This window comes from Garra rufa, chromosome 6 (assembly GCF_049309525.1).
Source record: "Garra rufa chromosome 6, GarRuf1.0, whole genome shotgun sequence".
NCBI lineage: Eukaryota > Metazoa > Chordata > Actinopteri > Cypriniformes > Cyprinidae > Garra > Garra rufa.
The window spans coordinates 33,702,397-33,714,479 of NC_133366.1; the positions used below are offsets into that span (position 1 = coordinate 33,702,397).

General features: G+C 35.7%; 1 protein-coding gene across 1 annotated transcript in view; it reads left to right on the plus strand.

The window, feature by feature from the left end:
• Nucleotides 1-12,083, plus strand: part of sh3d19 (SH3 domain containing 19) — a 31,954-nt gene that overhangs the window by 14,007 nt on the left and 5,864 nt on the right. Inside the window, exons 3-15 of the mRNA XM_073842639.1 lie at nucleotides 2,993-3,033; nucleotides 3,141-3,186; nucleotides 4,467-4,602; nucleotides 6,349-6,529; nucleotides 6,605-7,534; nucleotides 7,626-7,739; nucleotides 9,538-9,626; nucleotides 10,582-10,622; nucleotides 10,810-11,050; nucleotides 11,149-11,217; nucleotides 11,331-11,474; nucleotides 11,583-11,658; nucleotides 11,879-12,009. Of these exons, the coding sequence (XP_073698740.1) occupies nucleotides 2,993-3,033; nucleotides 3,141-3,186; nucleotides 4,467-4,602; nucleotides 6,349-6,529; nucleotides 6,605-7,534; nucleotides 7,626-7,739; nucleotides 9,538-9,626; nucleotides 10,582-10,622; nucleotides 10,810-11,050; nucleotides 11,149-11,217; nucleotides 11,331-11,474; nucleotides 11,583-11,658; nucleotides 11,879-12,009 (2,239 nt within the window). The remainder of the gene's footprint in view (nucleotides 1-2,992; nucleotides 3,034-3,140; nucleotides 3,187-4,466; nucleotides 4,603-6,348; nucleotides 6,530-6,604; nucleotides 7,535-7,625; nucleotides 7,740-9,537; nucleotides 9,627-10,581; nucleotides 10,623-10,809; nucleotides 11,051-11,148; nucleotides 11,218-11,330; nucleotides 11,475-11,582; nucleotides 11,659-11,878; nucleotides 12,010-12,083) is intronic.

Below are 12,083 nucleotides of genomic sequence, written 5' to 3' on the forward strand. Positions count from 1 at the left end.
GCCCTTTGAAGCTGCATTTAAACTGCACTTTGAAAGTTCAAACTCATAAGGCCACCATAGAAGTCCAATATATGAAGAGAAATCCTGAAATGTTTTCCTCAAGAAACAATTTCTTTACGACTGAAGAAAAAATGACACGAACATCTTGGATGACAAGGGTGTGAATACATTTTCTGTACATTTTCATTTCCTCAAGTGAACTTCTCCTTTAAGAGTACTCTAACATGCTGACAATACATAAAAATGTTTTTAATAAGCAACAAGTGAATGCAATTTTATAAACGGTGCCTTATTAAACAAATCACTTTCATATTTGTTTTATTTAACAAAAAGGCATTTTAAAAAGGCATTTGAATAGTGCATGATAAAAATACAATTTTAATGTCACCTTAACAAAAAAATAAAATAAAATCTGTTCATTTTTAAAGGGTAGTTCTTCCTTACACATTCACCTTTATATTGTTCATAACTTTCTTAAAAGAAGATATTTTGAGGGACGTTGTTAACCAAACAGTTTTGTTGACACTGACTTCCATTGGAAAAAAATGCTTAGACATTCAACAAAATATCTTCAAAGTTTGAAATCACATGAGAGTGAGTAAATCATGACAGAATTTCAGTTTTTTATTTTAAATATCCCTTTAATGAAAGGACTGAGCAAACACCCACATATAGTGGGACAAATTAAAGAAGTTTACTTCCAGAACAAAAAATTACTCACCCCCTTGTCATCAACAACGTTCATGTCTTTCTTTCTTCAGTCGTAAAGAAATTATGTTTCTTGAGGAAAACATTTCAGGAATGCCAGCACATTCGAACTTCCAAAATGCAATTTAAACGCAGCTTTAAAGGTCTCTAAACAATCCCAGCCGAAAAAGAATGGTCTTTTCTAGCGAAACGATTGCCTATTTTCTAAAAAAAAAAATTACAATTTAGAAACTTTTCATTTATAATCTCATTTTCTCCTCCAACTTTGAAATTGTCCGACATTGCTGTTTTACCTTTTTTTTTTTGTAAAGGGTGTTTGACTTTCTTTGCGCATTCACTTTGTAAACACTGGGTCAGTACTTCTGCAATGATGCAGGACGATTTTGAAGTTGGAGGAGAAAATGAGATGGGAGTTTTTCGACCTACCCTAACTGTATTGAACTGGAGTACACATAGACAAGACAAGCATTTGAGGTTAAAAAGTATCTAAATTATTATTATTTTTTTTACAATAACTGATCGTTTCGCTAGATAAGACCCTTCTTCCTCGGCTGGGATCATTTAGAGCCCTTTGAAGCTGCATTTAAACTGCACTTTGGAAGTTCAAACTCAAGGCCACCATAGAAGTCAATTATATTAAGAGAAATCCTGAAATGTTTTCCTCAAGAAACAATTTCTTTACGACTGAAGAAAAAATGACATGAACATCTTGGATGACAAGGGTGTGAATAGAAACCTTTGTTCTGCAAGTGAACTTTTCCTTAAAGAGTACTCTAACATGCTGACAATACATAAAAGTGTTGCTTTAATAAGCAACAAGTGAATGCAATTTTATAAACGGTGCCTTATTAAACAAATCACTTTCTTATTTGTTTTATTTAACACTGTTTAATGTCAACAGCGAAAGGCATCTGACATGCACTAAATCAACTTGTGATGGAACTGATGGATAGTTGTGCTTGCTTGTTGCTGAGCTAATGATGCCTGTACAGTGGGAGACATCAAGGGTGTGATTCTAAATTGTCAGCTGGTTCTCATTTGAAGCAGAGCGAAAGCTGCCTTTGAGAGCTTGCTGGCGCACTGGCCTGGCCTTACTCTCTCTCTCACCCTCACTCTGCGCTTATGACACATCACTTCAGCTATGCAGAAAGCAGCAGCTTTAAAACGTCCACATAGTCAGGAAGTGAAGTCTTCTGCTTAAAAGATCAAAGAGCTTTTTACCAAAAAGCACTGTAGTTTTTTTTAAAGGATGGTGTTATTTTTTTTAAATGGATTCTTTTAACACTTCATACATCTGCTAAAGGTATGAAATAGATGTCTTTGTATCTTTGATGTCTTTTTAACCTTTGTGGAGTAGTTGTCCTTTGTTTGCTCTGTCTTGTGGAAGTGTAGTTTCTGTTTGGTACAGTATTATCATTAGATCCATTTCATTGTGGTGTTGAACACACTTGACCTGGATAAAAGGGGCTATGGTACAGTGGAAATGATCCACTAGTTGTAAAGATAGAAAAGGACATTGAAGTGAGATGTAGAGCAGTTAAAGCAAAATTTATGAAGTGATAATGCAATAAAAGTTAACATTTTTTGTGTGAGAAATAACTGTCACCATAATCTGTTGAAGATATTGTGGTAATAAAATGTAAGTTAGTTATAGTACACAGAAGTATGTGTTAAACATTCTACAGTAACATTAAACAGTTTGTGATCAGTAAGATGTTATATTGTTTTTGTATCTTAATGTTCACCAAAGCTGCATTTTTTTTAAGGAAATGTTAGTACAGTTTAAAATAACTTTCAATTTTGTATGTATTCCTGTGATGGCGAAAAATGAATTTTCAGCACTCTGATCCTTCACAAATCATTCTAATATGCTGATTTGGTGATTCGATTTAAAAAAAATATGTTTATGTATTTTGAAAACAGTTGTGCAGCTGAATATGTTTTTGTGGAAACTATGATACATGTTTTCCAGGATTCTTTGATGAATAGAAAAAACAGCGTTTATTTGAAATAGAAGTCTTTTGTAATAATAAATGTCTTCACTGTCATATTAGATCAATTTAATGCATCATTGCTGAATAGAAGTATTAATTTCTTTCAAGAAAAAACAAATCTTAATGCCACCAAACTGGTATTGTGCGTATATGCATTGTTTTTACTGTGAGGCTTGTGTTCATGTGAGCTAAACAGATGTGTCTGTTCAGAGCTGTTGACCTTAAACAACCCTAAAACTTTTTTGAGAATACCCCATAGATGTTAATATCTGTTCTGTTTGCTTTTTTAGTCAAGGACCCCTTTCTTCAATCAAAGCAGCCTTTAAGAGAAGTGAGTAGGATGTGATGTAAATCTAGTAATTTATATAATTGCATGTTTTTACATGCCATGTTTTTACATTATATGGTCAAAATGCTAAATGATGTCACATCTTCCAGCTTCTGCAAGAGCCCACTCACAACCGGACTGCTCCAGGGAAAGAAGGTGAGCCAGTTAAAACTCTTTGACCTTTTTGGCCATTTTCATTTTTTTTAGAGCATTGTTTATAAGTGATGGGAGGGACCACAATATGCCAAAAGTTGGATTCAAACTCACGTCTTGCGTGGACAGCGTGGATCAGTGTTTAGAAGAACATGTTTCAACTGCTAGGCTACACTTTTGTCTGTCTAAAACTCTTAATCAGTCTCATATGCTCATACTTGTTTGTGCTGGATACAGTTGCTAACATTGACAATATTACCTAGTATAATCCATTCAAATGTATGGTTACAGTTTTTAGGCAGAAAAATAGTAAACAGACTTTTTTGTGCCTTAAAATGATTTTCTGGAAATATTCCTTTAAAAATACTTAAATAGCCTTGCGGTTAGTTACCTCTGGTGACGCAAGAGTTTGATTCCTGACTCTGGGTCTTTTGCCAGTCCTGCTCTCCCTATTCTTTCTCTGTTAAATCTCTACTGCATATAAAAAATAATGCCCTAAAATATGTCCTGAAATAACTTAAAAATATGTATTAAACTTTATTACCTAATTTTATTTACTTATTTAAATACTTATTATGTCATAATAGAAACCGAATGGCTGATTTAGGACACAAAATATTTCATCAACATTTGTGATTCTGGACCACAAAACCAGTCTTAAGTAGCACAGGTTTGTAGTAATACCAAAAATACACTCTATGGGTCAGAATTTAAATTTTTTCCTTTATGCCAAAAATCATTAGGATATTAAGTAAAGATCATGTTTCATAATGATATTTTGTAAATTTCTTACCGTAAATATATCAAAACTTCATTTTTGATATATTTTGCAAATTTCTTACCGTACATATATCAAAACTTCGTTTTTGATTAGTAATATGCATTGCTAAGGACTTCATTTGGATAGATAAAAAGGCGATTTTCTCAATATTTAGATTTAATATTAAATATTTAATCAATATTTAATCTTATTTTTTTTTTTTTTTTTGCACCCTCAGATTTCAGATTTTCAAATAGTTGTATCTCGGCCAAATATTTGTGGAGAAATATTGTCCTATACATAAATGCCATACATCTTACATATTTAGCTTTCAGATGATGTATAAATCTAAATAAATAAAAAAATTACACTTATGACTGGTTTTGTGGTCCAGGGTCACATTTATGCCATCATGTATTGTTGTTTTAATACAAAACCACAAGCCTGGTTGTATATCTGTGCTTTGAAATGTGTGTGATGTGTGAAATACATTAATCTGTATTAAGGAAGCTGTTGTTTTCAGGCGTCCAGAGATAACCATCTTGTCGGCAGAGCCGTTAACAGCCACTTCTTGGCATCCAGTGGTGTCTGGCCGATTTTCATCCACAGCTTTCACAACACAACCAATCTGGAGTGAGAGTGTTCTGACCTCTGCTCAGGTACAGTGATTTATAGCGCTATATCTATTTCAACAGCTGCCATTTGTAAACAGTTGTGCCAGACAGGTGTGTGAATTGTCTTTGATTCCTTAGCATATCTTTACTTTTACTTTTTAAAGCATGGCCACTTTGTCCTTGGATTTAAGAGACTAACACATGGATTACTAACCAATAAACTACTGTGATTAAAATATAAATCTAACAGTAATGTAGTACATAACCACCACTGTTACACCGTACAGACATCAGTGTTGTTTTAAAAAACTAAAACTAAAACTATTTAAAATAGTTTCATTATTTTAAATAAAGCTGAAAAAAAAAGTAACTGAAATAAGTAATAATACATTTTTTATTTTTTTTTGTTTGTCCTGAACAGTTAAACTGCCCGCTGTTTTTCAGAAAAATCCTTCAGGTCCCACAAATTCTTTGGTTTTTCAGCATTTTTTTTTTTTTGTGTGTATTTTGAGGGACTCAAATGCAACTATTACAGGAGGTTTAAACGCTCACTGATGCTTTAGAAGGAAACATGATGCATTAAGAACCGGGGGGTGAAAACTTTTTTAATTTGAAGATCAGGTTAAATTGAACTTATTTTGTCTTCTGGGAAGTATCTTTTGTAGCTTTCTTAAGGGCAGTACTAAATGAAAAAATATGATATTTAGGTAAAATAAGACAAATTTACACATCTTTGTTCTGTTCAAAAGTTTACACCCCTGGCTCTTAATGCATACTATTTGCTTTTAAAGCATCAGTGAGCGCTTGAACCTAGTAATAGTTGCAAGTCCCTCATTTGTCCTCAGTGTGAAAAGATGGATCTTAAAATCATACAGTCATATAGTTGGAAGGGGCTCAAATACACAAAAATGCTGAAAACCAAAGAATTTGTGGGACCTGAAAGATTTTACTGAAGAACCGCGGGCAGTTTAACTGTTCAGGACCAACAAGAGACTCATGAACAACTATCACTAAACAAACAAACAAAAAACCCACAGCTGTGGATCATTCAGATAACAACACAGTATAAAGTATCAATAGTATGTAAACTTTTGAACAGGGTAATTTTTATAAATTGAACTACTATTTTCTTGTGTGGACTATATGTAAACATCTTTTATGTGAAATATCTTATTCAGGTCAGTTCTAAATGAAAAATAACATACATTTTGTATGATGCCTTTTATTTTGGTAAATTTTTAACATTTTGCAGATTCTGCAAGGTGTATGTAAACTTTTAGCCTCAACTGTAGTTATCTTTATAGTTATCGTTCTTGGTGTGAATGAACCTTAACACTTGCGACATCTGCACATTTAATTTTTAAATAGTAAGATTGTTGTATAAGAAAGATTCAGGAGCATTTTTAAATGGTGAGATATTTAAAGCTATCGATAAGCTGATTATTATTTGTATGTTATATCTGATAACCAATGAATATTGATAAAATATTTATATCTATACTGCTGTCTAGAAGCAAATCAAAAACATAGTAAAAACTTCAAATAATAGTTTGTACTGTATTCTCAAATGAATTTCAAAACATTTTAATCTACAGTACGATAATATCCAATATTGGCCAATGCTTATAAATAAAAACCAAACAGATACTGATATGGTGCCTATATTTTGTGCATCCCTACTTTTTTCCATACTCTGTTCTCTAGCACTGTATGTCTCCTGCACATGCACTTGTGATGTGTTTGCTTGGTTTGGTGCTTGCGTTCGAGTGATTTCCTTCTCTCGTGCTTCAGCTCCCACCATCCTATGACCAGGTGATCAAGGAGAAGACCCAGGAGAAGGTTACCACACCTTTACCATCTCCACGACGCTCGCTCACAACAACTATTGCCACACAGACTGACTCACTAGAGGAGAATGTCACACATCCAGATTCCTGCACGTCCCAGCAGCTGAAGCAAAATCCCAGTGGAGGTTAGTCCATATGTTTTGAAGGCACAAATTAATGTAAAACACAAATTGTAAAACTTACTGTTTTGTCTTTTACAGTTTCAGTGAAGCAGCAAAAAAAACCACCTCGGCCATCATTGCCTGGCAAACCCAAACCCATTCTGCAAGAAACTCAAACCAAATCCCCAACATCTACTCCCAACTCTCAACCCACTGTTGATCTAACCTCAACCACACGTCCGGTGCCTCAGCCACGCTCCAAAACAAAACCCTTGACTCCATCCAATCTGGTCAATGTGCAACCTCTGATACCGCTGCAAGACAGCTGGGAAGATTGTCCTGTAAAACCTGTAGAGACTTCTGATGCCCATTCAGGCAAGTATCTCCAGGACCTCTTAGATGTCTTTAGCTCTGAACCTCAAGGTGATCTGAGCAACATTGTGAACCTCCAGGGAGATCAGACGAACCAAACTAAGGAGAACCAAAGTGACAACATGACCTCCCTTCACAGCGACCGTAACATCCGTTCAAGAATACAGGCCTTTGAAAGTCAATCTAACGCGGAGAATGACGAAACTTCTGTACCTTTCCCCCGTCCTCGTAAAGTTCATGCCAAACCACCTGTGCTGGCACCAAAACCCTCCATTGCCCCCCGGCCCTCTGTAAAAATGCCCAAAGAAGAGCAGCTTTCACAATTTGATAGTCACTTATATGAAGTGGTCGACATACCACCTACACCAGCACCAAGACCTCAGCTTTTCAAAAAACCATCTTTAGACTCAAAAGATGAATCCAACTCTCAGCCTCCTTCCTTCAGGGCGGCCCTTATTCCTCCATCACGACCTTCACTGGTCAAACTTAAGAATGTAAGTTCCCAGGATGAGGACGTAGTATTGAAAGGACCTCCAATCCCACTTAAGCCCAGCAAAGACCTGCTGAACCTCAACAATCACAACTCCACTGCTCTTCTATCTAACATCACATCCACAGCGAACGTGCTTAGCAATGATGATGCGGATGCTCCCACTAGTAAGTGCAAATGTTACCATAATGCAATTCAAAAACCATTTCAAAGTTTTGTTTATTAATGTATTATGGTTTTAATGTATTCCATTAACAGACCACTCTCTCGCTAAACCTGTCCGTCAAGGGGGATTCACTTATATGGGGCTAAACTCACAGGGGATAACCAAAAGACCCACAGTCATCAGAGTCCCCAGTAAAACTGACAAAAGTGAGTGCTAATTCACTAACAGCTGTTGTAATAATAAGTAGGGGGCATTTAATGCACATTATTTGCCTATTTTTACAGTATTTAAAGTGTAAAACTGGGAAAATAATACCAGTGGTAATTTGTAATTTGTTGTGTATTTCTGGTAAAAAATTCACTCAAAAATGTTGTTTCAAGCTGTTCTTAAAGAGAACACCGGTTATTAAGACATGTTTGGCTTAATATAATGTAAATGATGTCTCTTACTGAAATATGTAGTAGAAAACCCATAAAAGATTACAATATTTAAAAAATCAGTTTTATACATATTTGGGACCATAGAGGGCGATTATTTTGATGATGAAAAATGGTTGCACTCTGTGAGCTACTGGCGCTACCTGTTGCTATTTTTACCGCAACACACTTGGAATAAGCAACTCAGAAAATAAAATACTGATACGATGCCACATTGTGCGGCTTTTGGTTGTAATTTTCAGTCAAAGAGCAACAAGAGATGGAATGTAAGTCTTCACTGCTTTCCTAGTGATAAGACAAAATAATGGGAAGATGCCTGTGGATGAATAAAACTTCCTTAAGACCTGCGTCTTTGTTCTCTCCACTTTAGCCCAGATGCCTTTGAGGCTTTTAGTAGACCACAGTTGCTAAAAGAGCTTACAAATGGCAGAGACAAGAAATGCTAGATGCCATCCTGGCAGGATGTAAACATGTGACACTTGTCATGACACCGCAGCCACTGAAGGAGTTTCTCAGTGCAGATTTCATTCAATATCCGGAAAAATTGATGGTACAGCATTTGGTTTAAGCCTACGTTTATATCCATCGCCACCTGCAAGCATTTTCAGTAGCTGTGGTCATCGTGTCAGTATTTTATTTTCCGAGTTGTATATTTTGAGTTGTGTTGTAGTAAAAATAGTAGCAGGAAGCGCCCCCCCAAAGTCCCAAATATGTATAAAACAATGTGGATTTTTTAAATAATGTAAATCTTTTAAGGGTTTTCTACTACAAATTTCAGTAAGAGACCATTTACATTATATTAAGGCGTACAAGTCTTAATACCCGGGGTTCTCTTTAAACATAACACAATAGTTCAGAGTGACTATAGTTGTCAAGCTTCAGAACACCATAAAAGTACTTCACGTACCTTTTGTTGTATGTAGATTTTATATTTTGAGTCTTCTAAAGCCATTTGTACGAAACAAAGACAGAAACAGCAATACAATGCAAAAAAGCTAAATTGAATCTGTTCATCATATCAAGTGGTCATATATCTTTACAAGATTTGGGTTAAACAGCTCAATTTTGCAATGCCTTTAAGACTTCAGTTTTGGTTAACTAGACTTTCAATGGAGTGACAGAGATTTCTCAGATTTAATTAGAAATATCCTAATTTGTGACCCTGGACCACAAAGCCAGTCGTAAGGGTAATTTTTCTGAAATTGAGATTTATATACCAATAAGCTTTCCGTTGGGTACTGTTTGTCTGAGATAAAACTATTTGAAATTCTGGAATCTAAGGGTGGGTGGGATCTAAATAATGAGAAAATTGCCTTTAAAATTGTCCAAATGAAGTTCTTAGCAACGCATATTAATTTTTTAAATTGATTAGATAAAAGTATTTACTTTTCCCCCAAATTCTTACTGACCCCAAATTTTGAACAGTAGTGTATGTGCTTTAGTGTAAACAGCAGTGAAGTGATGTATCAAAATAAGAATAATATAATAATAATAAAATAATAATAAAATTCTACATAAAAATGTGATGCATTATTGTATGGTAAATAAATGGATTACTGCCTTTCAGACCCTGAAGAAACAGCAGAAGCTCCTCCACCTTTACCTGTGCAGAAACCTGTGGGCGGCCATCCTACACCTGCTAAACCCTTTCGCAAAGTAAGACCTTACACAGCTGCCTCAGCTGGCCTTTCCCAGCAAGCAACAGCTGTGCAACAATCACTAAAACAGTAGGCGATTAAGAAAAAATGCTGTCTTAAAATGTCAGCAGAGCTCAGTTACCAGACTCTTTAATCTGCAAATTTGTGACATTTGAAAAATAAAAATCCTTTCTTTTGACATTTTCCAGAGAAGTCAAAGAGAGCAGCACGGAACAATAGGGACTTTTCTTGGGTTTCCTTTTCCAATCTTTCCTCAGGCCAGAAACATACTCAAATGCACATGAATGTAGATGCTTCTGGTTACACTCTTAAAAATAGAGGTTCCAAATGGGTGTTTTGCAGTGATGCCATAGAAGAACCATTTGTGGTTCTCCAAAGAACCTTTCAGTGAACAGTTCTTAAACGAACCATTTTGAACAATTTAAAAATCTAAAGAACCTTTTCTGCATTTGAAAGGTTCCATTGATGTTCAAGGTTCTTCATGGAACCATCTATGCCAATAAAGAACCTTTATTTTTAAGAGTCTATGCATGTGCGATTATGAGTATGTGTTAGCTGACTACTTTTACGGCCACTTCAAGTTAGCCATTGTCAAGACAAAGCAGCAGTTTGAAGTGAATCTTGCTGAGCAAGTTAAATCTTATAAGTAATGCTCACTGCTGGCAACCTGAATAATAAAACATCCTTGCACACACTTGCAAAAGGTTGGCTGACTATTCACATCTGCTTCTGTATAATTGTGTACAAATATGTCTGTCAGAAAAATAATAGCAAATGTGAAATGTGTTCTAAATATTATATCTTTATCTGAAACAACTGACAGAAACCATGAACAATATTCTTTTGTTCTATGATTTATTTTGTACATACATTGTTAGTGCACAAATTATGTTTTTTTAAATAAAATCATCTTTTAAATGTTGAGTATTAACTATTTAACGTTTTCCCCTCAGGACTCCTTCAGTCTCTCATCTGATATGTCTCTTCCACCACGGTAAATGAATCCTGTATTTATTCAAAGCTGTCCTAGTTTCGCTCATTTGACCTTTTAAACATGCCTTTATGCATTTCTCTTTTTATGCCTGGTCAGTTTAGGAATTGTTACAGTAAATAAAAAGTTTCAATGCTGGCAACATGTGGGTCCCCTCTGGTCCTTAAATTTTATGTTAATAATCTTTCAGGCCGAGTGGAGGAAAGGTTCTTCCTCCACGTCCTCCACCAGCAAAAACAGGCCCAGGAAGACCTCCCCCTCCACGAAAAGAAGGCTCCCAACGTCGGCCCTCAGATCCAGGACTTTCACAAATAGTGACATCAAAACAACAGCAACCTCAATGGCAGCAACAAAACCGCAGAGCTTCGAAAAAAGGACCCGCTCTACCGCCGAGACCCAACCCTGGACATCGTCTTTACAACAAATACACTGTGAGATGTTACTGCTATTTTACATGTTTTATTTTACTGATGAACTGAAAAACTGAACGAATTAATGCAGCTCTATCCTATTCTTTTGGTTTACACAGCTTGAGGTTCCCCACGGGATTGCTGAGTATGACTACAATGGCACTAACACTGGCGAGCTCTCTTTTCAGGTGACCTTAAAGTCAATATACATTCACTTTAGCCATCTTCTCAAGTTACGGATGGTTTGTGTTGTCTACCTGCGAGTTTCAGTTTAAGCATTTCCATTCTTTACTTCCTACAGAAAAATGAAGTCCTCGTCTTACTTGAGGAATTAGACAGCAAAACCTTTGAATGCCAAGTGGGAAACGCTAAAGGCACCGTGCAGAAAACACATATGAAGATTATTACACCCTTAACAAATACATGCAGCAATCCAGTACCTCAGGTAATCAATACTGATACTGACTCAAGTGTTTAATAGTAGTTGTAGTAGTAAGTATTATCCATCTTGTAATGCCAACATGATATCATGGATCTCAATGTGTTTCCACAGAAAAACAGTTCCTTTAGTGCTATGGTGGAAAATACTGGATCTTTTCAAGTGCAAGCCCTGTATGACTTCACTCCAGGTGAATATAAATAGACAGTTGTGTTCTGTGTAAGAAAACAAAGGTCCATTTTCCAAGGCAAGCATAATTTGCAAAGAATAATTACACATACTGTTTAATCTGTGTCTGTGAAATCCTTCCCCTATTAATTAAATACTAGTTTCTCCTTTACACTCCTCACTGAGGCAATTGTGAAGCTGTTCCCATAATAATCATTTGTTGTCCTGTGTTTGTGTCTCAGAGGGGCCTGGAGAGCTGATGTTGAGGGCTGGTGATGTGGTGTCTAATGTAGAACAACTGGACAGTGACTGGTACATGGGAACATGTAGAAACATAACTGGATTCTTCCCCATTGACTATGTCAAGACACTGGTAAATACTGTATAATATTGAATTTTTTTGACAAATACTGTAGACAGTCATTAATTAGTCATTAGTCATTAATT